The 27,048-nt window shown below is 49.1% G+C and overlaps 2 protein-coding genes across 5 annotated transcripts in view; one reads left to right on the top strand and one right to left on the bottom strand.

The window, feature by feature from the left end:
• Positions 1 to 585: 585 nt before the first annotated feature.
• LOC127462086 (actin, cytoplasmic type 5) overlaps positions 586 to 27,048 on the bottom strand; it is a 139,231-nt gene continuing 112,768 nt past the window's right edge. Inside the window, exons 1-2 of one of the 2 annotated variants that reach the window (XM_051770413.1) lie at positions 3,036 to 3,127; positions 586 to 2,070 (exon numbers count right to left, since the gene is read on the bottom strand). In XM_051770413.1, the coding sequence (XP_051626373.1) occupies positions 930 to 2,060 (1,131 nt within the window). In that variant the 5' untranslated portion in view covers positions 2,061 to 2,070; positions 3,036 to 3,127 and the 3' untranslated portion in view covers positions 586 to 929. Of the gene's footprint in view, positions 2,071 to 3,035; positions 3,128 to 27,048 lie in introns of those variants that run through there. The other variant, XM_051770414.1, reaches the window with a different exon arrangement.
• The window catches only part of ARID3B (AT-rich interaction domain 3B), a 32,350-nt gene continuing 8,440 nt past the window's right edge, over positions 3,139 to 27,048 (top strand). The window contains exons 1-5 of one of the 3 annotated variants that reach the window (XM_051770399.1): positions 3,139 to 3,247; positions 6,211 to 6,890; positions 14,662 to 14,733; positions 16,367 to 16,439; positions 26,823 to 27,006. In XM_051770399.1, coding sequence (XP_051626359.1) covers positions 6,300 to 6,890; positions 14,662 to 14,733; positions 16,367 to 16,439; positions 26,823 to 27,006 — 920 coding nt within the window. In that variant the 5' untranslated portion in view covers positions 3,139 to 3,247; positions 6,211 to 6,299. Of the gene's footprint in view, positions 3,362 to 6,210; positions 6,891 to 14,661; positions 14,734 to 16,366; positions 16,440 to 26,822; positions 27,007 to 27,048 lie in introns of all 3 variants that reach the window. The other 2 variants (XM_051770400.1, XM_051770398.1) reach the window with 2 other exon arrangements.

Here is a 27,048-nt window from a genome sequence, read left to right as displayed (position 1 = left end):
GCTGCTGATTGGCTGGCGTGGCTATGACGAGCCAATAGGAGGGCGGCCGAAGGTTTAAAAGGAGGAGCGCGGCCGGCGCTGCGCCCTGCACGGCGCGGTCACCTTTAATTAACCACATCTCATTAATTAAGCGCCTGCCATCCCTCCCGCGTGGATGAGGAGCTCCTGCAGATACCCTCCGAACGCAGCAGGGACGGGCTTCCCCAAGCTGAGCGCTCTTCAGCATTATCTGCTGCCCCATCTCCTCATCCTCTCCCAAAAAAGGAGAGGCCACTGCTTCAGCCACCAAATCCTCTGCCAAGGCTCCAACTTTTTCTGACAAGAAGAGCTGTTTGTGTTCTAAAAAAAGCCAAGTTACCATGAAAGTCCAGCCAGGCTGCAAGAGCCACATTCCAGGCACGCTTTCCTCCCTAACAGCTCTTAAAATGGTCCGAGCAGCACCAGGGGCTGTGACAGGATTTAAAGAGAATTTAGAAAACAAAATTTGGGTAAGTTTTAGCTACAGGCCAGGTTCGAGTCCAAAATCTACCACACAATAATTCAAGGGGACAGAGAACCCACCCTGAAATAAAGCAAAATCGGCTCTTCTAGTGTTTAAACCTTGGAAGTTTATTTGTTTTCCTACAAAGGAACTTAAAGGTGACAAACCTAAAGGTGACAAACCTAAGTTTAGTGTCATCCTATCCGCGTTACACAGGGAAAGTGAACAACCCTCCACCTGCTTCCAAGCCCCAGAGAGCCACCAGGAAGAGGAGCAGGAGCCACAGGAGAACTACAGCCTAACGGGCCATTAAACTGCACATCACTAATTGGTACCTCAACAAATTAATTAAAATGTGGGATAAGGAACAGTGGGACAATTCTGGTCCAACGTGGAAGGAGGAGGTCATCCCAGCAGGGACAGCCCAGGGTGGCTGCCAGCAGCCCCTCTAGAAGCACTTGCGATGGACAATGGAGGGGCCGGACTCGTCGTACTCCTGCTTGCTGATCCACATCTGCTGGAAGGTGGAGAGGGAGGCCAGGATGGAGCCACCAATCCACACGGAATATTTGCGCTCTGGTGGGGCAATGATCTTGATCTTCATGGTGCTGGGGGCCAGCGCCGTAATCTCCTTCTGCATCCGGTCAGCGATCCCAGGATACATGGTGGTGCCCCCGGACAGCACGGTGTTGGCGTACAGATCCTTCCGGATGTCCACGTCGCACTTCATGATGGAGTTGAAGGTGGTCTCGTGGATGCCGCAGGACTCCATGCCCAGGAAGGAGGGCTGGAATATGGACTCGGGGCAGCGGAAGCGCTCGTTGCCGATGGTGATGACCTGCCCGTCGGGCAGCTCGTAGCTCTTCTCCAGCGAGGAGGAGGAGGCGGCCGTGGCCATCTCCTGCTCAAAGTCCAGTGCCACGTAGCAGAGCTTCTCCTTGATGTCCCGCACGATCTCCCGCTCGGCCGTGGTGGTGAAGCTGTAGCCCCGCTCCGTCAGGATCTTCATGAGGTAGTCGGTGAGGTCGCGGCCGGCCAGGTCCAGGCGCAGGATGGCGTGGGGCAGAGCGTAGCCCTCGTAGATGGGCACCGTGTGGGTGACGCCGTCCCCGGAGTCCATCACAATGCCGGTGGTGCGGCCAGAGGCATAGAGGGACAGCACGGCCTGGATGGCCACATACATGGCTGGGGTGTTGAAGGTCTCAAACATGATCTGGGTCATCTTCTCCCGGTTGGCCTTGGGGTTGAGGGGGGCCTCGGTGAGCAGCACCGGGTGCTCCTCGGGGGCCACGCGCAGCTCGTTGTAGAAGGTGTGGTGCCAGATCTTCTCCATGTCGTCCCAGTTGGTGACGATGCCGTGCTCGATGGGGTACTTGAGCGTGAGGATGCCCCTCTTGCTCTGCGCCTCGTCCCCCACGTAGCTGTCCTTCTGCCCCATGCCCACCATGACGCCCTGGTGCCGGGGTCGCCCCACGATGGAGGGGAACACAGCACGAGGTGCGTCATCCCCTGCGAACCCAGCCTTGCACATGCCCGAGCCGTTGTCCACCACGAGGGCAGCAATCTCCTCGTCCGCCATCCCGACCAGCCTGCGGGCAGGAAGGACAGGGAGCCATCAGTTGCTGCCCAGAGGGGACAGAGCAGGGACAGCACAGAGCCCTGAAGTGCCCCCAGGTGCTGAAGGGGTTTAATACAGCAGGGAGCCCCAAGAGCAGTGCTGAAGGAGCCCCCCTCTGACATGAGGGGGAATATGGAGGGCTCTTGTAAATTAGGCTCTGAGGGGTCTGTGGAGCAATGTAGGAAGATGCCTATTTTATCTGTTTCTTCCCTCAAAATACACATAGATACATGTGTCTGAGAAAACAAGCACAGGTCTAGTGGGAGGTGTCCCAACCCACGGCAAGGGGTTGGAATGGCATCAGCTTTGAGGTCCCTTCCAACCCAAACCATCCCAGGATTCTATGATTCCTATTCCTTCCCCAGGGGTCAAAGTGGACCATCGGGGACCCCCCCCACACCTACACACACACCTTTACCACAGACCTGAGGAAGCAAAGACCCTCAACATAAAGCCCTCCCCTTCCTACCTTCCCAGGCCCCATACATGGAGGGACCCCTAAAAACCCCCTCGAGCGCCCAAACAGAAGTGGGAGGACCCCAAAGCCCCCTCCTCGAGGGCCCAAACGAACACTGAGCCCTCCAAGGACCCCACCGGGCGACCTCAACCCCCCCGAGGGCCCGGGCAGATGCAAGGGCCCCCTAACCCGGCCCGAGTAGAGGACTAATCCCATCCTCAGGGCCCGAATGGATGTGGGGGACCCCTAACCTCCCATGAGGGCCCCAGTGGGGGACACCAACCCCACCCTGAGGGCCCCAAGACACACGCCAGGATCCCTAAGCCCCACAAGGGATCCTTCAGCCCCCTCTGAAAGCCCAAACAGACACAAGGAGAGCCCTAACCCTCCCTAAGAGGAAGATCCTTAGAACCCTCCTCGAAGGACCAAACAGATATGGAGCCCTCGCCCAGACACGGGACTCCCGGGGCCCCGCTCACCCTCTCGCTCTCCCTCAGCCCCGCCCTCGAACCCACGGCGCCTCCTCAGCGACTGCCCGCACTGGCACCGTGCGCGCGCCTTTATAGCCGCCGGAACCGGAAGCCGACCGGCGCTGCGCTGTTTTATTGGCTCCCGTTCGGCCCCCGCCGCTCCCGGAAGCGGGGCGGGTGCTTCCGCCGCGCCCCGCCCCCGCCGCGCCGCTTCCGCCCGGGCGAGGAAGGGGCGGGAGGGGCAGGAAGGGAAGGAGGAAGGGAGGGCGGAAGGGAGGGCAGGGGAGGAGGAGCCGAAGCGGCCGCGCAGGGACCGGCGGGACCCGCCACGGGAGGTAAGGGGCTGAAGGGTGGGAGTTTGCGGGGTCGGTGGGGCGCTGTTCTGGGGGTCGTGGCACAGCTCCCGTGTTCCCCCTTGAGGGCGGTGAGCGGCGGTTTCGGGTCCCCGCCGGGACGGGGTGGGTCGTTGATGGAGTTGTTTACCAGCCCCCGGAGGTGCCGGTGCTGCTCGGCTCCGGCTTTAACTCTTTCCGGCAGTTCCCGCTTGGAAAGAGCTCTTTCCAAGCGCCGCTGGCGGGCGGTTGCTTAACTGAGCCAGTTAAAAATTGAAATCGAGGGGCTGTTTAATTGAAGGGCTCTCCCAGGGGTTAAAAGCCCTGGGTGGTTAAAGCGAGTCCTGGCCCTGCCCTGGCGGGGGAGAGGCACAGAAAGCGAAGGGGAGCACAAAAAACAAGGGAGAGGCACAAGAGCTGAGGGAGGGACACAGAAAGTAAAGGGGAGACACCAAAGTCAAGGCAGAGACACAAGAATGAAGGGAATATCCATGCTCAGGCTCTTAAAACCTGGAATGGTTTAATGATTTGAGCCCCAACTCCAAGTTGCCACCTCAAATCCCGTCCTGAAATTATGGTTTAACTGTTTTCTGTGAGCAAACCACCTCCTTCTTGATGTAAAACTGGCTGCAAACTTGCTGTCTGTCCAGCACAACGGTGATACTTGCCGAGGGCATATTTGCTGTACCTCAAATCCACCCCTCTTGGGAGGATTTAGCCTGGAAAAGAGGAGGCTCAGGGGAGAGCTCCTCACTCTCTACAACTCCCTGACAGGAGGTTGTAGCCAGGTGGGGATCAGTTTCTTCTCCTAGGCAACCAGCAGTAGGACAAGAGGGCACGGTCTTAAGCTGTGCCAGGGGAAGTTTAGGTTGGATATTAGGAAGAAATTTTTTACAGAGAGAGTGATCAGAATGGGCTGCCAAGGGAAATGGTGGATTCTCCATCCCTGGAGGTTTTTAGGATGAGACTGGATGTGGCATCAGTGCCACGGTCTGGGAACCACAGCGGGGTTGGATCAAGGGTTGGACTTGATGATCTCGGAGGTCCTTTCCAACCCGGCTGATTGTGTGACTCTGTGACTGTGTGAGGCAGTGATGCAGCCCAGCTCCAGCCCTGCCGTGCCCTGTCCCACCGTTGTACCTGAGCTCCAGGAAAGGCGGGCGCCGCATTCCTGGGTGTTGCCGCTGCCCCTGAGGTGTGTTTGCTCTGCGAGTCTCAGGTCATTTATTACCCTTCAGGTCCCTGAGGTGCTCCCAGTGTCCCGGTGCCTGCCCTGCCGAGTGTCCCCCGGGCAGGGCGGGTGACACTTTGGGTGCCACAATGCCCACTGAGGTGTGGGCTGGGGGTTCCTGTGCTGCTTTGTGGTGGCTGTTGCAACACCCACACCAGCTCGCGTGTGGAGCCAGGACAGATGGTGTGTTGTGCCTTCCCGGGGAGTCCCAGGCTCTTCCCAGCTGCAGGGTATTGCTCCTGACATACTAATCCACCTGATGGTGTTGCACTTGCAAGCTGAAGCCACGCCAGGTAAAAGTGCAACTGCACCTGCCAGGCTTTTAATTTTCATTGTTACTTAGTGAAGAGTTTGCACAGGAGAAAAATGAATTTGGCAGGATTATTTAGAGAAGAGAGAGAGAGAGAGAGAGAGACCAATGAGTTGGGCACATAGCACTTAGTACAAGAGATGCTGTCTGACCATCTAGGGATGCTGGAAGTTGTCTTTCACTTTGGAAACTGCTGTCTGGTAGGTTATTAGTTGCTTTAGAGCAGAATTGTGCCTGTTTTGAAACATTTTTTTAGCAAAATAATCTCTTTCTTGCATTGTGTGGCTTGAGTAGCCCCGTGCTGGCTGTAAACAGGGTAGTGGGAGGTGGCAGGAGATTGGAGCTTGTTTGTAGTTGGCTTTTCCTTTGTTTCTCCAAGCTGGCTGTATTTTGATATCAATGAACCTTGAAGGGCAGCAAGTGGGATCTGTTTAATCATCTTTTCACCCCGAGGAGAGCAGTCTTTGTCAGCAGGGCCTGTTGGTGACACAAAGTCCAAAATACACACGGTCATTTTAACGGTCGGGGATTAACGGCGCAGTTGTCTTTCCAGGATTTATCCAGAGCTGTGTTTCCAGCTGTGGTCTGTTCTGTTGGTCTTTGCTCAAGTGCTGGCTCAGCAGGTCAAAATGGAGAGCTGGGAAAGCTCTTGGGTCCTTAGGCTGGGAAAATTGAAAGGAGGACATGGATGGGCCTTGAAACTCCAGGATCCAGAGGCAGGAGTTGCTTGGTGCTCAGCAGTCTTTGCTGTACTCTCGTCTCCATCTCCTTGGGAAAAATAATGCTTAAATAAATTTAATTTTTAAAAGAAAGATATAAAGAGATATAAAGAAAGTATAAAATGTCAAGGATTTTGTAATGCAATGAAAGCACAGGAGAATTTAGCAATAAAGGTGTGAAACAGATTCCTGCCTGGTTTTTAATATAAATATGATCAAAGCTTATCATCCCGGCTATCTCCTTTTAAGGTAGCATTTTAGGAGCACCAAACCCTGCACCTAACCTTTCAAAAGTAATTATTTAGGAAGCACGGAAGGATTGTGACTGGGCCCATGGACAAAGGCATTTCAGATGGTGTCTTTGGGGTATAGGAGGGTGAGGTCCCGGCAAATGTGTTCGGCTCGAAAATACAATTAAACAGTCTGAAAATTGAATGCAAGTTGGAGCCCGAGGCTGTTAAACATGGAGCTGATTGTTTCACGGTCTCCTGCACAGGAAAGAGCACTGGCTTTGCACTCTATTTATCCTCTTCCTGGGGAAAAGATGAAAGCATTTTATATTCATACGGACAAATATTTGTCTCTCTCTCAGATTCTACCCGTCTCCCAAGGTCGGGGCTTGAACCCTGCCGGATAAAGCCGGAGCCGCCCCCCTCTTTTCCCAGCCATGCGAACTGCGGGATGAAGCTGGAAGCTGTGGTGGAGCAGCTGCAGAAGCAGCAGCAGCAGCAGCCGGCCGTGCAGATGGATTCCCGGGAGCGGCGGGAGCGGCAGCTGCGGGAGGCGCAGGTGCCGTTCCCGCAGCAGCTGGCGGTGCAGCGCGCCGTCCTGGCCGCGGCCGGCCGCGCTCCGGCCGCATCGCCCGGCGCTCTCCTGGCCAGAGCCCCACCTCCGCCGGGACCCGCCCGGGCTTTCGATCAGAGCAGCATGAATTCTGAGCCTGACGAGGAGGAGGAGGAAGAGGAGGAGGAGGAAGAAGAAGAGGAAGATGACGAGGAGGAGGAGGAAGAAGGCGGTTTGGAAGGCAGCGAGCTGGATGGCGCTGACGTGACGGGGAAGGAAAGCTGCTCTGCTCTGAAGTATTTTCGTGCTCCCAAAGTTGCCCATCCCAACCAAAGAGTGGCCTCTACCTCTAATCCTCTCCCAGCTCCAGGGCACCAGCGGGGGGGGCAGCAGGGCAAAGAAGAACAGGGTAAAGACACTACTAAGCAGCTGCATTCCGGGTCCCCGGCGGGACGCCCCAACTGGCGCTTGGACGAGCAGCTCAAACAGGTCAGTGCTAACATTCCTTCCTCCTAAAAATGACCGTATTCGGTCAGCCTGACGATTTTTTTTTAGCCCAGTGTCCTGCTACAAGCACCTGGGAGCACTTTGGAGGGCAGTGCTTCCTTGGTGTGCTCTTCCGGGTTTATTGTTTTATAAAGAGATTCCACAAGAACTTTGCTTTACTGATTTCCAGCTTGGGATATAGGAATCCCTCAGTCTGTGAGAACCTTTATAGGGAGGGCTTTGTGGGGTAATCCAAATGGAACAGCCTGGTGGTATATTCATTTTTGGTGCAGGCACTTGCCTGCCAACATCTCCCTCGAGTTATTTCTCATTTGACATCTACAACCCCTTCGTGTCAGACCTCTGGGATGCTGGAACTTTGGATTTCTGGGTGGTGGTGTGGGCAGGCAGGGAAGAGTGTCCTGCCACTGATCCTGGGAGTCAGACCCACTTTTATGTTTCCTGTGTGGGAAGGTAGAAAGAAGCCAACTTGCTGCTGCTTGGTAGGAGCTTAATTCTGTGTTTGACTAAAGAATTACTACTACTTGTAGATAAATGCCAGAGGATCATGGAATTATTTTCTGTGTTGTAAGTGGGTATTTCAGTGGATTACTGTGGTCTTCCTACCTGGCTATTCCTGCAAACCAGTTGGGTGTTCCTACACTAGTGCATGTGGCAGGAACTCCTCAGAGTTGCCAGGTGAATGACAGTGGCACTGGTGGTGCTAAAAAAACGTGCAGGGGATGCAGCAGGCAACCAGTTACTGCTGTTTTTTCTCTGTGTTTGCTTCACAAGAGGGGTTGGGTTGAGAAAAGAGAGTTGCTCAAGCTGTTGTAGGGAAATGAGGTGGGTTTGTTGGTCAAGGGGCCATTGCTTCAGAATTTACTGGATGGGAGTGGTGTAAACTTCCTCTTTCAGGGCTCTGGGTGGAGAACAGGAGGCAGGGCTCGAGTGTTAACAGATCACTTTCTTAAAAAAGCCAAATAACCTTGGCATGAGTCTGTGGTTGGTTTTATTTCTTGCTCAGCTGGTGCTTCTTGCTTCTCTTGTGAGAGCCCTGCAGATCTTACTGGTGGTCCTGGGAAGGCAAATGACCACAAGACCAGCCAGAGCTGGTCTTAGCTGATGTGGAGTAATAAAAAAAGAGAAATAAAACGCTGTTCTACAATTGGCATACTGTGCCCTAATGCTGCTCCAGTCCTTTGGCCCGCCCCTGCACTGATCCAGTATTTTGGGAGGAGGTCGCAGCTTAGTCTGGTTTCAGGCCAGTTTATTCTGGGAGCTAAAGTGCACAAATCTTCACCAGGAAAAACTTAAAAGAAAAACTCTTACTGCTGTGTTAATCTGATTTACTGCTGGGGAGGCAGACAGGAAAGGAAGGAATCGGAGGAATTCATGGACATCGAGTTAAGGAGCGGATTATAAAGGAACAGCACGGGTGTGCTGTGCTACAGCAGTTCTGGATGGTGGGAAAGCATGGCAAGGAGTGGGCAGGTTCACATTATCCCAAAATATTGTCTCCTGGCACAGCCACTGGAGATGGAGTGCCTTAGATCCATAGTTGTGCTGGTGAATGATGTGATTAAGGTGGGGTGTTGTGCCCACAAGGCCAGTTGAAGTGCCCAGTATTGGTGATGCTGGTGCAGAATATTCCCCTTGGGCAGGGCAAATGCTGCATATCAGCTTGTTTGCACTCCCCAGCAGAGTCTGCATTCCAGGCAGGAAAACCTGAACTGCTGAATCCCAGTTTAGAGCTGGGGAGCAGGAGATGCGTGGGGAATAAACTGGGGTGACTGGCATGGCAGGAAAGGGGGAGAGTTGTGTGGAGGAACTGTGGACTGGCCACTTAAAGCTCAACAGTCACGCTGCCTTGCTTGATATTTTCAATTCCCAAGGTATATTTTAAAGATACTTGGATTTTATCTTTGCTCTTTGTCTAAATTGGTTGTGTTGGGCAGAAAACCTAGAATAAAACACAGAAGCACCTCTGTTCTCCAGTTTGCTTCCAAAAGATTCCTGAACTAGTCTTTTTTCCAGCTTCAGTTTTGCTGGAGGCTAATCACCACTCCTACTCCCAGCTCTGGTGGTATTCCCAGGATGCATAATTCCCAGGCTGGTGCCTGTGAAAAAGTGGGGAAAAGTCACTTTATTTCTTCTTTCAAGTGTGGCTTGTTCTTCTGAAAGCCATGCCTTGGTTGGAGAAAAATGTCCCTTGGAAGTGTAAGGCTAAGATTGCCTGTAACAGCTGTGACATGGAGATGGAAGCAACCAGGAAAATGAAGCCACTTGTGTTCAGTCCCGGACAGCCAAGTAAATAATTGTAGGACAAGCCAGCAGACAAAAGAGCTGGCTCAGCTTATGGCACGGGGGCGGTGGGAACCTTGTCAGCACAGAACAACAAGGGAGTGGAGGTGCTTGTCAGGGAATTGCAGTCCTGAAAGAATAGCTGGGGGGGAGTGTGCTCAGCTCGCTCCTCCGACTCGCTGGAATCCCCTGAAATCCATCACGGCTCCCGCAGCCTTGCTGGAAAAGGGTGTTGGGTGCTGCCTGTCTTGGAAGAAAAATGAGGGTTTAATTCCACAGGTGCAAATGTTGTTTTTGGTGGATGGTTGGGTGTTGGGTCCTCGTCTCGTGGGTGCTCACATCGCTCGGCGATCCCTCTGGTTTCCTGGAAGAGCCGTGTAGGAAAGGCAGGAGCACAGCCACTGGCTTGGTGCTGCCGGCTCCTTTCCCACCCCAGCAGTGTTGTCAGGCTGTAACTACAGCACACACATTCCTGCGTGGAACGTAAAAATAAAGCCAGGGTTTCCAGGCCTTCTTCCATGCAGCAAGGGAAGTGTCCACAAAGCAGCCAACAGACTTCCAGGGAGTGGTTCGTGGTCTGGTTTTCGGGGATGTCTCACAGTAGATTCTCAGAAATCACCAGTCACTCCTGAAAATCCTGACCTAACTTTTACAAAGGTCACGGTGTTTATTAAGATAAGTCAGCTTAAAATAATTACCGTGCTTTTGCTCCAGGGTCCAGGAATGAGTGGCTGGGATTCCATAACCTTAAGTATGTGCCTCAAGTGGTGTGTGTGGAGGTATTGCTCAGGAGATACTCGTTAATCCAGGCAGGGGAAGGTCCCAGGAATAAAAAAGTGGCATTTCACACTGTGCTTTTTGCCTTGTGGTTATTTCAGGTAATCCAGGGCCCGACTCAAGGTTGGATTTTTAGCTCCCTTTTGTGTGTCACTGGGTATTTTTCCTTTTATGATGTACTGGGAGGAGATTCTTCATGCATAGCTGGTATTAAATATTTGGTTTCTCTTTTGCTGTAAGGACAGATCTGAATTCTTAAATAGCCAGTTGCTGCTTCTCTTGAAATTCATGATTTAGGTTCAGGTCTTCATCTCCAGAAACAATTCCATAGGTGTGTTATATTGCAGTGGCTGTGCTGGATCTGGAGGCAGGAAAGTGAGCTCATTTATATTCTGAGGAAGATATGGCTCATTTTAGGATTTATTCAGGTGCTAAACTTATCTATAGGAATAGTGGCAGCTCATCTCCTTCAGTGCCAATTTGTAGGAATTGAAGCTGATGCTGGAGACAGGAGGTGGTAAGAGCTGGAATGTGTGGTTTTCTTGCACTTGTGTTTTTCTCACTTCAGGGTAAATAAGTGACTCTCAGTGTGGCAGTGAGAATTTCTCTTCCCACCCCATCCAGCACTGAACAAATCTTCTTGTCACTTAGGTTTTAGATGATTCCTCTGAGTATTTGTGAATAGGAGTCATTCACAGAGAGTCCAACTTTTCCTTAAGGATGAGGAAGCAGATTCCTGTTTGGCAGAGAATTGTGTTGGTGCCACAGTTGCCAGGTCATGGGAACACACGAACGAAACTTAATAAAAAAGGGCAATTAATCAGTTTAACTTCAGCCCATTCCTTTTCTTTCCTTCCCCATCCTCCCTGCCATTCCTGAAATCACTAAAATGTTTTCAAAGCCCGTCTTTGAAGCTCGTGGATGTTGAATTGAGCTCTGTTATTAGTAAAGCTGGGAAGGGTTGATTCCAATTCCAGCAGAGCTTGTGCAGGCAGTAATTATAACTTGGCTCCCTGTGCTTGAGAACTTGCAGCTCAGGGCAGCAGCCCTGATCTTATCGGCGTTTTGTAGTACAACAGTTTTCTTTATAATAGCATCTGTTTCACTTCCTAAGGCTTAACTCTACCCACAAAAGGAATTTCTGTGGATTCTCTGATAATCCTGAAATTGCTGCCCCTGTACCTTTCCATTGACTCCGTGCTTTCAGTCAACCCATGGGGCAGGGGAGGGGTTTTCTTGTTCACTGCAATGATCAGCCTCGCCCCTAAGTGGATATTTCAGCAGATTCCTGGCCTAAAGCCTCTGTCCAAACTGTAGCTCTGTAGCGAGGAGGTGCAGAAGGAGTTCGAGTTTCATGCCAGAAGTTTTTATTCCTCTTGTTTGGAAGGTTTTTGTCCTCCAAAGAATGGGCTGGGCGAGGCAGGGCAGTGTTTGTCATCTCCTGTCTGCTCGGCAATTCAGGATTAACTCTGGGTCTTGAATGTGGGATTGGAAACCAAAATTGCTCTGGACATCTGAGCTTCCCTCTAATAAGATATTCCAGGTGGTTAGGGAGTAATCCTAAAATAGGTGCAGATATAATTGCTCCTGAAGCCAGGCCTGCAGCCTCTTGGGGAGGGGGCGGCCCAGGGTGCTCTGGTGGCCTCTGAGGTGTCTGTGGCACGGGGAAGACTCCATGGCTCTGCCAGCAGCTTGGGAAGCTGGCCAACCCTTCCCAACACCTCTGCCCTCCCTCTCAGCCTTTGCATCAGGGGTTTGAGCACATCCAGTGCCACCTCTACCACCTTCTTCTGTGAGAAACCAGGGAAATTCTGAGCCGTGGTAATGCAAGGGCTGTTTGTCAAACATCAGCAAATTCCCTGGATTTGGGTGGGGGGAGAGGCAGGAGTCTCCTCAGGGAATTATCTGCCTCTCTGAGCAGTGTTTTTTCCTTCCTGCCACTATTGCCTGGCTTATACAAAGGTCTTTTAATGACTTGTGAGAATATATTGATTTCTCAGGTTCCTGCCGTTCCTACGGAGGAGGCTGCTCAGCATAGGGTAACTTTTTGTTTTCCAAGCAGGAATGGAAAGGAAGCTTGATCCAAAGCTCCTGCTGAGCTCTCTTGCTGGGCAGAATGGAGCTTATTCTGCATTTGGAACACCTCTGGAGCTCTTTAGTGATTTACCTGTCCCAGCTGTGCTCAAGTTGCCGTTTGAACCACTGCCGATATTTGGTGTCTCTGGTTGTAGCCTTGGCACGGCCCCAAAGGTTTTGGTGAGTGGAATAGTCCCTCCAGATCCAAGCTGAGGCCTGGGAAAGGGCCTGTTGGCGCTTGTGCTCTGTTCTCTGGATAAACACATCTTTATTCCTGTTGCTGAGCTGACATTCTGTGCTAGCCTGAGGCTTTGCCAGCTCTGCTCCCCAAACCAAACCTGTGCTCTGTCCCCACATTTCCACAGCCCACCCTTGCACTGAGGTGGGTGAGCAACCCTCTCCTTATCTCCTCTGGTAGCTTAATGTGGGAATTGGAAGCTGGCTTTAAACCTTTCCAGCTACTACAGGAGGAAATGCTAATACTGTCCCTCACATTGGATCACTCCGTGTCATGCCAGGTGATATCCATCTCTCCTGATTTTCTGGACATATGGCCAAACACTGATGGCTTCAGCTCACTTTAAGCTCCTTTTCTTCAATGAGGTGTGGGGGAGCATTGCTCCTGTGCTCTCCAGAATCTCAGGATGGAGCTATGGGAAGTAGGGTGCATATATTCTGCTTACTCTGTAGCAAACCTTGTCATTCTCTTCTAATTACACTTTTTCTTCATAAAGAACCAGTAAAACTTGTTCTGTTTAACTTTTTAACTTCTGAAGGGTCTTTAATCCCTTTAAAAGTTTTATTCCTGGAAATTATACCGAGTTCAAACCCACTGGCAGGAGCAAATTATCTCCTTTAAGCCCACTTCTTTCTTGTCCCTGTCCTCAAACGTAGTGGAATAAGCTCTCGACCAAAAATTCCCTATGGAAGCAAGTGGTTTGCTTCTTGGAGCACCTATTTTAACACCACAAGCAGTTTTGCTGTCTAGATCCATAGCCAAATCCAAACTTGGGAAGGAAACAGCCGAAGAAAAGGGTCAGAAAACTGAACACCTTTGCAAATCCTTTTGCCTTGGAGTGTGTAAAGTTGAGGATGGGAAATATCTGCTGCCTCCTCCTTTCTCTTCCACTGTGTCTTATTCTGAGTGTTGTCTTAGGTTTGATCCAAGTTAACAGTCAGTGGGGTTTTAGGAGTAGCTGAACGTTTCCATAATTAGCCAAAAACCTGTGGTTTTAATCTCTGCTGGAGAGAGAGACTCCAGGAGAAAGGACACATGGATGAATCCTCCTGTGAACAAAACCAGTCTTCAGATATCTTCCTACAGAGAGAGGGCTGGGAATTGATCTGCTGTAATAAACAGCTGACATAACAGAAGTGGCAATAATCCCCCATTAAATATCTTTCAGCTGATGGGACTCACTGGATAATTGACTTTCCAGCAGGAATTACTGGCTCAAACTAAATCAGCAGGCATTAGGGCAGCTCACTGCAGTGTGTTTGAAAGGGGGAAACGGAGCTTTGCCTGGCCTTGACAAGAGCTATTCATCTTTGTAATTCAATGTGTATGTCACAGCCAGATGACTCCAAGATTTCAGATATCTGAGCACCTCCCTAATTCCCATGGGGTGGTTTTTGGGGGTGCTGAAACCTCATGCTGTCTTTTCTGTCCTGGTGTTTATCAGGACAGGGCAGTCAAGCCTGCCTTGCCAGGTGGATCTGGCTCTTCTCTTTCCTTGAGTGGCTCTGCAGGAACTGCTGCACTGGAGCTTTATGGAGTGGATGGTGTAAAGATGCTTTGCCATATTTCACCATCGTCCTGGTGCTGCCATACTGGTTTCCAGACCTTGGTGGTCATTCCAGAATGATGATTTACCGAGTGGAATAGGCCTAACTAGACTAATCCTTTTAATGTCTAAGAATGAACCTTAATCCAGCAAAGCTGAGCTTTCCATTTCTGTGGGGAAAATCCACATCCTTCCAGGAGTAAGGGTCCTGGCTTGACAAGCAGCTTTCCAGAGGGATTATTTCCCTCTTTCTGGTCGTAGGTTTGTAGGCAAGCATGGGGGAGGGTAGCAGGGCTTTTCCAAGTGTGTTGAGTGTCATGAGGAGAACGGAAAGGAAGGATGCCAGGGGAGTTCTGGGAAAAAAGATGGACATGGGGAGCAAAAGCAGCATCTCTCTAGGTGTTGGACTTCATTACAGTAGAGCACCTGCTAGAGGGGAGCTAATATCCTTCTCTTTAGGAGATGAAGGAACGTGGTTGTTGGAGGTGTTGAGGACTTCCCTCTAGAAAGGTTTTCCCTGGCATCAAGACAACACTTTGGAGATAATTTCTGTGGAGGGGAAAAAAAGCCTTAGAGCTGGAAAACTTGCCTTACCTTCAGCAGCTGCCTGGAAGGCAAAATGCCACTTCCCATTTTGTGTGAGTGTCAGAGATCCCAGGAAAACAGGCTGTGACAAATACACGAATGCTCCCCCATCTTTCTCGTCATCTTGGTCCAAGCCAGCAGCTGCTTTTGCACATTTTTGTGCCCCAAAATACACATTGCTAGCTTTCTGGGATTGTCCACAAATTCCCTGGGAATCCTTTCATCCTTTCGTTTCTCTCTCTCCCTAGAATGGCAGCGTGACCTGGAGTGATGATGGTGATGGATGCCGAGGAAGAGAAATCTCACGGGACTTTGCCAAGGTCAGTCTGATCATGAGGATTTCAAGGAAGGGGTAACTTCTGGGAATTCTTCCCCTGATCCATGGCAGGGGGTGACCACAGAGCCCTCACTATTGCTCTGTGGTGAATTTGTAAGAAGGATGTTTTGTCCTGCAGCTCTGCCTACGAACCTGCTATTTTGAGCTATTTTGTTGCCTTTAGTCACTGGATTGTAGTTTGAACTAAGAATTAATAACCAGGCTTTTGACTTCTAAAATTTTAGTCCGTACTCTCTCCATCTGAAAGGAGAATATTTCATTTCTAAAAGCTGCTTAGTCCTGTGCTCATAGATTTGCATGTGGCATCTGTGTGTCACATCAGCTGCAGGAATTCATTTTAGACTGAGCTGGCCCTTTCTGCTGGGGCAGATAATTGTTCTGCAAACACACCGGGGTGTTTTCTTCCCAGAGCTGGGTGAGAAAGGAGAGCTTCCCAGGAAATGAGCCCAAAAAGCCCCCCTCTTCTTTGGACTAGATGAATACCAAGTAGCTTGCAGCACCTACGGGGAGGCTGAAATATGTATTTCCCAAGCAATCTTTGCTTTTCCATCGAGCTGCTCCACAAGAGTAGCTACAACCAGGAAAAAAAATTCCCTGGGGTATTGCAGGGTTGTTCCTCGATGCAAACAAGAGAAGGAATTAAATTCTTCATGTACAGCTTTGTCTTCTGTCTTGTTCTGTATCCCCCTGGATCTCAGAGCCTCACTTCAGCCCTTCCAGACTGTCACTTTTTGGCCTCACAGGGTTCTTGATAGCTGAAAAGTAGATTTTTTTTCTATTCCAGAAGTGGTTGTAAGATGACACTCGTGTCTGCCCCTTCTGAAAAATGAGGGGATAATGCTCACATATAGTTCCTCTCTTTTGGAATACAGTGTCTATGGAACTTTATTTTAATTGCTTGGAGGTTTTAAGCCTTTTGGTAAAAATTATTTCTGCAGCAACTCGATTCTAGGGTGGTTCCTGATATTTTTGAAGGCTTTTGGTTTGTTTAGAGGAGCCTTCCCTTACAGGCACTAGTAGTTACAGGAAAGCTCTATTCTTTCATCTCCTCCTTCAAGGCACTTGGAGTTTAGCACTTATGTGACAATCCTTGAAGGAGGGAATTGTGAGTTTAGGAGGCACTGCAGAGAAGTTTTACCTCTCTGGTGCCACAAAGGTACCACTGATCTGCCCCAAACCACTGTCACCTTCCTTTTGGTTGTCTCCTCTTCCTTTCCAACCTGCCTTCATAGCTTCTGTCCCCTTTTCCTCCAGGTGGCTTCAAACCCTGCTCGCTAGTGGTGCTGTTAACTGAGGTGAAGGTTGGAGTTGATGATCTTGGAGGTCTTTTCTAAGCTTAATGATTCTGGAAATCCTCTTCCCTTTGGGATGTCAGTCTCTGTACTTGGATGAGTTACTGAGGGGCTGAGCAAGGCAGGGTATGGTGAGGGTCCTTGGAGTGTCACTGCAACCCTGGCCACAAAGTTGCTCAGGAATCTTTCCTTGTTTTTCCTCTTTGCCTGTGGTTTCCTTTCACCCCGGCAGTGCAAACACAGATCACACACTGGAAGAAGCCAATATCACTTTATTTTCTCATTGTGGATTGTACCTTCATTTTTATCTGTTTTCCCCCCCAGCTCTATGAACTGGATAGTGATCCTGAGCGGAAAGAGTTCCTGGATGACCTCTTCATTTTCATGCAGAAGAGGGGTGAGTTGAGCATTTGTTTGAACTCAATGAGCAAAATAGGGCAGAGGAGTGAATTCTTCCCTCCTGAGTTTGAAAGAACAAATCCAGGCCTTGAACTGGCAGATCAGGTGGAAGAGCAGAGCTGAGGCTGGAGATGTTTCTCTTGGGAGATGAGGAGTGCAGTAGGAAAGATCTTCTGCCCGGTAACTTAATTCCACAGGCACTGTTTCTTTACCCTCCTACCCAAAACTGATGATGTCCCTGCACTGAAGGTCCCCAAATCCCTTTGGAAGCAAGGCTGAGTAGCACTGAGAACTCCCTGGTCTCCCTTTCAGTTGACATGTCTCGTGTTTGATTTCAGTGGCATGTATGAATGCCTTCACAGCCACTGTCACTGCAGTGACATGCAAGCTGGGGACTGGGAAAATGGACACCAAGCCACCTTTTCCTGTGGATTCCCAATGTGTCAGCTTTCCAGTTAGGAATTCTGTGCAATGGAGCGTGGAAGTGCAGACTTGCTCATATTCCTTCCCCTTGCTCCCCTTGGTGTCAGCAAGTGGCATCTCTCCCTGCTGCAGGAGTGGGGATGCTGTGTGAAGTCTCTGGGATGTCACACAAGACTCTTTCTGTCCCCTAGTTATCAAAATTCAGTTCCCATTGCAAACTGTTCATAATTAACATGTATTTATATGTGGGGTATGGTATAAAATATTCCTCTCTGAACATTTGTGGTGCTCTCTTCTTACCCCTCCAAGGGTGCCAGTTGTCTTTTGAACTCTGCATCTTCAGATCTGTCCCTCCAGGAGGCTGGATCACAAGTGGAGGGAGGGCTGTCCAATATTGCTCTTCATATCTATGTCCATTTCACGTAACACACAGCTGACTTCTGTGGATTTTTTTCTCTCCAACAATTTGAGGTTACGCTTACAAGTTATTAAAAATTAAGAGCTGGGGTTTTTGCTGATATTTTTGGCTTTCATGTGCAGAGGCATAACCAGGATTAATTAATTTCCTTGCAAATGTTAACCTGAGCTCCCTTGTTCAGGTAAGGGCTGGTGACTGAGAGACAGGACAACAATCTGCAGGGTGTGATTGGCAGCAACAAAAACCTCCAGATGCCTGGAGAGAAATCTGCTTAATACTTCAGTGTCTCCTTCCTATACCCTTTTAATTATTTATAATTGACACGTTCACAGAGCCAAGGCTGAGCTGGTCACCAGCTGGTTGCTGGAGGAGTTTAGCTTTTAATCAGCTGGGTATTTCCAAGTGTGTTTGTTTTCTGGAGACTCCCTCGTTTTTCCTGTTTGCCAGTAGGCTGATAATGAAATAGAAGAGCTCTGCACCCATGGGGAAGAGGTGCTGAGAGCCTCTGCCAGAGAGGCTGGAAAGGTTTGGCCCTGCTCTGGGGGACTGGCTTGAACTCAGGGTACACAAGGCACTTATGGGCCTGCTTTTTACGTGGGCACCTCAAAAATAAAAAGGCAGGAGGACTCTAGGGAGCCAAGTTCCCTCAGGTTGGTGGGAGAACTGGACAGGATATGCTGAGCTATGGGAGGTGGCTTCTCCTCTGTCCTTAATTTGAGCTGTTGTGTCTTCCTGCAGAAGAAATATTTTGATTTGACATATCTTTTTAGAAGCTGTGTGTCTATTTTTCCCATTCCTGCTCTTCCCAGGGTTTTGGTTTTCTAGTGAGCAGGTGGGTATAGCCACTGTGTCCTGTTTTGAGAGCTTTGCAGCAAAGCTATCATGGAATAATGATAAGGATTCAGGCCTCATTTCTCCTCCCCTTGCTTTATGGGCCAACAAACATCCTAACCCAAGGCTGAACAGCTTCCTTGTTCTGAGAAAGCCCCCCCCCCAAATTTGGCTCCAATGTGGGCTCCTTGCACCTGAGAGCAAAGTGCTGTGTTTCTTAGCTGGTACGTGTGAAGAGCTGCTTAATTTGCACCTCGTGTCTGAAGGGGATGGAAAGCAGCTCTGCCAATAAAAACATTGCTGCTGTAAAAACAGGGATTTGCTGCTGTCCTGGAGGAGCCAGAGAAGCGCCAGCCCTTGTTTGGGGCTGATGGATTTGGGGCACAGATCACAGACTGACGCTGAACCAAACCGAGCCCGATGTGAAAGATAAATGAGAGATTTCACAGGAGCTACCAAGGAGCTGGAGGGATGAAAAGGTTTGGTTGTTGGTGCTGCTTTAGGAATGTATCTCGAAATGGGAAGCCATGAAACAGCCTTAATGCAGATCAAATGTGCAGGTCTCCTCTGCCTCTGAGCACAGCAGGTTGTCGCTGAATGACTGCAGCTGCAAGTGATAAAATGGCCCTTCAGCAGCAATAATGATGGAAGAGGGAGATGAGAGGGAAGCTGTAACTCTTTCTTTGTTGGGTGTTTTATTCCTTGGATGTGTTTAGGGGAATGAGTCCCACCATGGCTGTGATTGAAGGGGCAGATGGGGAGAGGAGGGAGCGTGGCTGAAGGGAGCGATTGGTGTGCAGGACTGGCTTCAAAGCAGTGCTGGGACGTGTATCCCCACTTCCACCTTCCCTTTCCTCACTTCTCCCACAGTCTCGCGGCAAAGGATGTCTTTCCTGGCACTGAGAAGGGATAAACAGCTTGAGCAGTGCCTTCCCTCCATTTACATTGCTCATCTGCTGTCTTGTGACACTGAGCCTTGAGGTTTGGTTTTCAGAGCTGTATTTGGTGCTGAGGCCCTGGCCCAGGTTGCCCAGAGTAACTGTGGCTGCCCCATCCCTGGAAGTGTCCAAGGCCAGATTGGACAGGCCTTGGAGCAACCTGGGCTGGTGGAAGGTGTCCCTGCCCATGGCAGGGGGGTGGAACAAGATGGGCTTTGAGGTCCCTCCCAACCTAAACCATTCCATGATATATTTTTAACATCCTGCTGCATGAGGGCATGGACTGAGGATTCCCTGTTAGTGCACTGTGGAGTGAGTTGCATCACAGGCACGAAAGCTGGATTTGTTCCACCTGCCTCTGAAGACACTGCAGGCAGGAGCAGTTTAGTAAGTGCCCTAAGTGCTTCCCTTCCAGTAACTCGGGGTATCTTGTGTTCCCACATCTTTTGTATTAACTGAAATAATTTTATTACAGAAATGTCTATAGCCAGATGGGCAAGTTCACTTACTCAGCTCAGCTTTGGCATCTCCCACTTTGGAGCAGTGGGATTGTTACGTCCCTGGAAGGATCAGTGATTATGCAGGACATTCCTCTAGAGAAGAGCTTTGCTGGGGAGGAGCTCTGAGCGTGTGCTGTGGTGTATTAGGAAAGGCTCCTTTCCAGGGAAGCTGCTTTGTTCATTTGAAGTCCTGCCTTTGTGAAACCCTCATAAAATGTCTGCAATTGTACAGCTCTGCTAATTCTGTTCAAGGTTCCTGTGTGACCCAGGTTTTCCCAGATGGCTTGACCATTCTGGTGCTTGATGTGTACATACATAGAAGGGGCTTTGTAAGCCTGACTGTGTGGTTTTAATGTTTTCCTGCTGTTGTATGCTCTGGCTGAGCATTTTGGATGTGGAAATACAACAAATCCAGGGGATTGACAGCAGCATTTACTGATGGATTCTTTTATCTCTAGGCCAAGTGGTTGTTTATGCAATGTCTGTTTAGGGAATACGCTTCATTCTTCCACTGATTCAATTCTCCACGTTTCTCCTTTTGATCCTCTGGAGGTATTTTTGACTCTGAATTAAGCAATGTAGTTCTCTAAACGAGACGTCAATAGACATAAATTCTCAGCATCCTTTGCTCGTGCTACCTGCTTAGTGCTGCAGCAAATGCCTCCCTAAACAGCAGGTGATGCTCTGCAGTGGAAAATTCCCACCTGAAACACCACATAAGTTTCTTCTGGATGGTCCCAACAAACCAGGAAAAGTGTTTTTCCCTGTCAAACCCACAGCTACATCTCTGCCTCCTGTACTTCCCTTAAGAGCCTCTTTGGTCACCTATTCTAACATAGAGTGAGAAAAATGGTGACCTGTGTCTTGTGCAAGTGGAACGCAACGGGGATCCATGAAATATTTTAGGTTTTTCCTTTCTGTTGTTTGAAAGAATGATTTTTCCTTAATTTGTAGAGGGAACTGCCATTCTGGTTACATTCCTCCATTCTTTAAGTGCCTGGGAACAGAATCCACCACTGCATGTACTTACACACCTGGAAGTGATGGTAGGATTTAAAATAAGCACAAACCAAAGTGCCTGGGGTCTCCAAACAACATGAATCCAGCTCCTCTGGGAAGGAATCCCATCCCTGAAATAGTGTTCCTTCTAGCATCCCAAAAATGTTGCAGAGAGTGTCTTGATGATCAACCTTAAGTTGGTGACTAAGCCTCCACCAGAAATTGATATTTTGGGGAGTTTTCCTGCCAATTCCAGTAATTTAGGAACAGTTATCAGCAGGTCTTTCCCATAAGACCCAGATTTTCTCCCTGTTTTTTATACATCAAAACATTCATTACAAGCAGATATGACAGGTTTTTTCTCTAATTTGGAAAAAGCCTGTAAGCTGCCCTTTGCAAAGATCTAAAAAAAAAAATCTTTTCTGGGAAAATAAACATTACAGTTCAAATAATGAATTGTCCCTTGGTTTTAAGCTGATGAAAATGGTGTTTTAGAGTGAATATTGCTTCAGCTTCAAAGAAAAATCATACAGCTGTGGCTGTAATTAATGGGAAAATAGTGTGAGGAGTTTGCTTGGTTCTGGCTTACAGGAGATTTGTTTTAAATTTAGTCAGGGTGAGGAATGTTCGAGCAGCTGAAACGTTTGATTGTGAACTGGGTTGGCACTGGGCAGGGTGCAGAGGAAATTAATGTGAAGTTATTGAGTGTTGTTGGTTTGCATCCACCTTTCTGTAGCTTATTCAGGTGATTCCACCTGCTGTAGATGAGGATCCGAGTCTCAGGTGCTCCTATCTGGGTGTACAAAACTGGGTGATGGAGTCAGAGGCATTTTTTCCTCACTTCCCCTGCAGACTGAGGTGTTGAATTTTGTCACGTTTCTCCAACCCCCAAAACTGGATGTTTGTGTCTTAAATCCTGCTCTTCTCAAATCTTTTCTTACTTTGAGACTTCCTCTTCCCCCCCCAAATTTAACATCACTTTTTTAAATGATTAATGAACTCCTGCAGAAGTGGCTCAGCACTCAAGAGATGACCCTGCAGATATCCAGGTGTGTTTCTACCTCTCCTTGCCTGGAGAAGAAGAGTTTTATCCCCGTGTTTCTGTGGAAACCCACCACCGCTTGCACGGGGGTTCAACATCTGGTGAAGAAATTGGTACTGTGGAATATATTGGACCCAGCTGGGTACAGGAGGACAAATCTCCATGGGATCTCTCTTCCAGGGGGAAGGTTAATGTGGCTGGAAGCCTTGGCTAATGTGAGCAGGGCACTGGATGCCAGTTAAGGAGCCGAAATCTGATAAGGGACTGCCGAAATTCGATAAGGGGCTGCTGTCAGCCCCACTCAGGGAGGAGGGAGGGACTGATGGCTTTGAAGGGGTGCAGATAAGAAGTGGCCTCCTGTCAAATAGAACATGATTGATTACCCTCTATCCTGGCTCCCGCTTGGATAGAAGTGTCTAATGGGCTGCAGGCTCCAGATCAGGTAGTGACATTCCTGTTGGGAGGTGGGAATGCCATGCCCAGAGAGGCGGGAGATCAGCTGTGGCACAGCAGGGAGGAGAGAGGTGCTTTCCCTTCTGGATCCCTTTGCTTTTTATTCTGACTCTGAGGGAGACAAACCAACAAATAAAACTCAGGCAGCTGGGGTGGCTGAAGCCCCAGCTTTGCCTGGAGCCAGCCAGGATTTGTCCTTGGAGAGGTATTCAGGCAAACCAGGAGCTGAGGCAGCACAGGGTTCAAGTTGATTTGCTCGTGTTCAACGCTGTAGAAGTGAATTTTCCCTCTGTTTAGCCTGGGAGATCATAGACACCAAGTAATTACTCTGCCTCTCTTCAAAGAAACATGAAGTTCTCATCAAGATTTGGTTCAATATTATTTTAAACCACTGTAGACTTTTCCAGTTTCCTGGGGAAAACTGTTCCTTTTGGCTATCTGATATTGTTTCTCTTTGGAACATATTTAGAGTGGAAAGAGCAGCTTTTTCTTTACCTGTTACAAGTTGTGTCTTAAAAATGCTCCTTCTATGCCCATTTTTCAATCCAGAACATGTCTTATTGCAACTTAAATGGTGCTCTGCAGAATAAATATTTGGGATTCTTACCCCCTTTGCTCCTTACTATAAAATGGACACTTCTGGAGGTAAATTGGATAGGAAAAGAAGGAAGGTGATTGGAAAAGCAGTGCTGCAGGATGGATGTAATTAAGTGTTCTTTGTCTCCTGCATGCAGGATGAGTCATGGCTTAGGCTGCTTGATGGTGGCCTTTGGAAGGGAATCTCCATCATGGAGGACTTGGAAAGCCAAGCAAACCCCTGAAAAATTAGAGGGAACTTATTTCCTATAATTTGGTTAAAAACAGACTCTGGGGCAGTCTTCATCAGTCTGCATCTTCAGGTTGAGATCTGACTCTGAAGTCTGGCTAAGAGAGGATGAAGAATGGGAAAACAAACCCCCTTGGGCAGCGTGGTTGGACGGGTGAGGAAGATGATGGTCCAAAGTTTAGTCCCTCAGCAAGGGACAGCTGAGTGAGGGAGCAGAGCCTGCATATGCCAATGGCTTGGCCAAACCCCCTTCCCAAGGAGCTGGTTCATAGGTTTAAAACCAGCCATTTCAAAGTTTTCTAGGGTTCATAGCTTCCTCAACTGCTTAAATAGCTTTTGAAGAGTGAAAATCAAACAGTTGCTGCCTCTCCAGAGCAGGGGACATTGAGGCCTCTCCAGATAAGCCCTTGAGGCTTCTCTTCCATCTGCCTGGAACAGAAGAGGCTTTTGAAGGGGTGAAATTCCCTTGAAGGACAGAGATGTTTATAGCTACAGTCAACCTTCCTCCAGGAAAACTCTTTATTCCAGAAGTCTGAATTGTAGCCACAGCTGTCTTTCTCCTCAGAAAATCAGGAGCCTGTGGGCTATGGGATGACTTCCCTTCCAGAGTTTGCCTGTCCAAGAGTTTGTCTTCCTGAGGTCCCCCATCAACTCTGCATCTTTCCTTTTCCAGTGGAAAAAGGCTCCTTGTGCCCCCTGTTTGACTGATTCCTTGCAGGAATGAGCCAAGGTATGTAGCTCAGGTTATATTAAAAGGAAAAAAAGTTGTTTTCCAAGAAAACTAGGAGAGGAACCAGTCATCTTCCTCTCCCTCCTGAAGTCAGGCTAGGCTTCAGGCATACAGAATTTCTGAGAGCTGGCAGGAGAGGGAGGCTTGGAAGTACAGTAAAATGAGTTTGCCATCAAAAGGCAACAAGTCTTATGCTGTGCCCCCGGCTGCTGACCTTTCCCTCTGGAATTCTCCCCTCTGACCTCGGGATCATTAATCCTGATGCTGCCAGATGACAGTAATCCATCATGGCCCCTGACAAGCCTTGCAGCCGCCTGTGAAAGGATCCGCTCGGCTTCAGCATCCAATCGTCCCATGATACTCGTTTTTCAGCCTTTCCTGTTGGAGCAGTGGGGGTTTCCAATAAAGACTTTATCGCCTCGGCTTTCCTCAGAGAGGGCTGGGGGAGGAGAGATCCGAGGAAACACTCAGCCACGGCCTGCCCTGGAAAATACAGAGAATTTACCAGGTCCAAACCCAAAATCATTCTCTGCCCGATCTGGGCCTTGTTACTTGGAGTAGCACTACAGGAAAGGATGGGAAGGAAATTATTCCATCTACGTGCTCAAGTGGAAGAAGGATGGAAGTAGTTTTGTCCTTGCTGTAGTTTCTCTTCTGTTTAAGGAAATGTTATGGGGGAAAAAACAAACTAGAGGTTTTCTTAGTTGATAAATATATATGCTGTGTATAAACATATTTAGCTTAATCTATAAATCTGTATTTCTATATAAATATTTGCTAGGGGAGTTTATATTTAGTTTACAAATGAAATTTCAGGACACTTTGGCCTTGTTCAAAAGCAAACCTGAGGAAGGGAAGGTGCCCAAGGGCTGGTGAGGTGGGGAGGTCAGATCTCAGTGCTGTTCCTGCTCCACCTGGAGCAGGCTCTTTGGAAACGTTTAAACCTTTATTTCCTGCTGATGTAGATGATGTTTTTGCCTTTCACTGGAGCATTTGGATAAATATACTTTGTGTATTTTTCCAACTGCTGAGCTGGGGGAGTCTGGAGAAGAGTAAAGGTGTGTTTGGGATAAATGCAGTGTATTAAAAAGTGGATATTTCTTAATACTTCTGTATTAGCAGCTTGTTCGCCTGAGGAGCTTTATCCATGACCTTCCCTTTCACTCTCCATCTGGTCAGTGTCCAAGGAGAGCTGGATGAAAGTCCCCTCTATACAAGTTAATGCTATTCCCTAAATTGGATTGGGGAAAAGTGGGTGGCTTTGAGGGTGGCACCAAGTTGTTGGAGGAGTAGGGGGGAAAGGGGCTCGATGCTGCCCCAGGGGAGTAAAGGCTTTGCAGCTTTAATTAATTAACGGAGGGGCATTTTGGGGGTGTAAAAACCAGCCCTGGCTCTTCCTGGAGACCTCAGAGGGAACTATTTCCCTGTTTTCCCTTTGGGTGTGACTGTGGTTGCTGGGGCTCAGCTGATGAATGATAACTTGGGGCCGGTAACATGATCGTTCCCAGCGCTCCGCAGGTCCTCCGGGGCTGTCCCTGGGCTCTCAATCTGCAGTAACAACTCTGAGACAAAATGGAGGCTCCACAGAAAACGGAGCAAACTGAGGCTTTTGGGGGTGGCCAGCTGGGATGGATGGAGCCACGGAGCGTTCAGAGGGTTTGGAAGCACCTCCACCTCTATTCCCCCAGGGAGCGGTCACCTCTGAAATGCAGGGGGAGGATCTGCTGCAGCTTGTGGAATTACTGCTTTGTGGACTTTCTGCTGTGGGCAGGGAAGGGGCTGTTTGGACAAGGACATATCATATAAAATGATATGAATCTGGTCAGGTGCTCCTGATGTCTGCTTGCGCTTTAAGAGTTGTAACTCAGCGGGATTTTCAGCCCTTTAAAGTGAAAAAATTTACTTTTTTATCCACCGTCTCATTAACGTGTGGGAATTGGCACCATGAGCTAATGCCTAACAGGCTTCCAAAAGAAAAGAGAGGGGAAAAAAAATCCCACTTGGATGTATAATGAGGACATCTGCAGAGCTGAGCTCCTTTTCACTGAACAGAATAAAACCCATTTATAAGGGCCATAAACTCCTCTGCTCCGGGGCATTAAGCGAATCGCTGGCTGAGGAGCAGTGGCACAAGCCTCCCCTGTGGATTAGGTATTCCATGATTGTCCATTACAGCCCTTCCCAGGCTTTCCTGTGAAGGCTGGTGCTGACCATTGTGGGAGACAGGATACTGACCTCAGATGGATGGCTCTTTGATCCGGGACAGTATTTCCTAGGCAAAATAAAAGGGTTGCTGCATCAGCTTTTTTTTCCCCCTTTCTTCCTCTCCATGCCTAAATCTCATTAATTTGACTTTTAGCACTTTGAGGAGCTTCTAAAGGGACACTAACAGGTTAAAAATCAGATTTTCTTTTCTGTTAATCCAAAAGATGAGAAAACTGAGCAGGAAGGATAGAGCTGGTTCCCTGTCCTGCCCTCAGAAGGACAGAACAAGACCTTGGTTTGGGCTCCAAAAGGTACTGGGATGCTTGGTACTCCTCACAGCTGCTGTGTGGCCTCGTCAGGGAGTTATTTGGGAACATTTTGAGGGAAAAGGAGAGTAGGAGGATATAAACACTGTGTGAGCAGCGGAAAGAGCAGCCCTTTATTTACCTGTCAAGGTTGTAGCAAAAGGTTCTGCACGTGACTGTGAGGGGGGATGGAGATGTGTGGGGAAGAGATGCTCTCTAGTATCATTTATCCCTTTATTTTGCTGTTCCCAAGCAATACAGGACAACACATCCTGGGGAATAAGGGAGCTGAACTCCAACATAGAGTATCTGGAGTTGCCTGGCTGCTCAGCACCTTACTGAGCACAACCAGTACAGATTTTTATCTGAGACTGCCCTGAGCTCATAAAACTGATTCCTCTGTGCCTCAGCCCCAGGATTGAATAGTCCTAACTTCCCCTCTTTCTGTTTTAGAAGTTGCTCGTTGCTGTGGGTTATTATTGGTCTGATAATTGCTTTTGCCCACAGGAAAGGATCCTTCATGGAAAGGATGTGCCATGTAGCTGCACTTCTCTGCCTCATTTACTCGCTCATGCAGAGGCCTCAAGCCAGGCTGCAAACAGAGCTCCTGGATTTCCTATTGGAAGGAAGATCAATAGCCCCAGCCTGCCAGTTTTCTTGTCCTCCTTTTCTCCCTGACTCCATGCTCCTTTCCCTGCTGTTTCCCTGCAGGAACTCCCATCAATCGGATCCCCATCATGGCAAAGCAGATCCTGGACCTCTACATGCTCTACAAGCTGGTGACCGAAAAGGGAGGGCTGGTGGAAATCATCAACAAGAAGATCTGGCGGGAGATCACCAAAGGCCTTAATCTGCCCACCTCCATCACCAGTGCCGCGTTCACCCTGCGGACACAGTAAGTCAGGAGGGCTGACAGCAGGGATGGCCTGGGCAGGAC

The sequence above is a fragment of the Manacus candei genome, unplaced genomic scaffold (genome assembly GCF_025592945.1).
Source record: "Manacus candei isolate 608988 ecotype Guabito, Panama unplaced genomic scaffold, ASM2559294v1 h1tg000119l, whole genome shotgun sequence".
In the NCBI taxonomy this organism is placed as follows: Eukaryota; Metazoa; Chordata; class Aves; order Passeriformes; family Pipridae; genus Manacus; species Manacus candei.
Note: the sequence above shows the minus strand (reverse complement) of the source record. Positions and strands in the feature narration are given on the sequence as shown.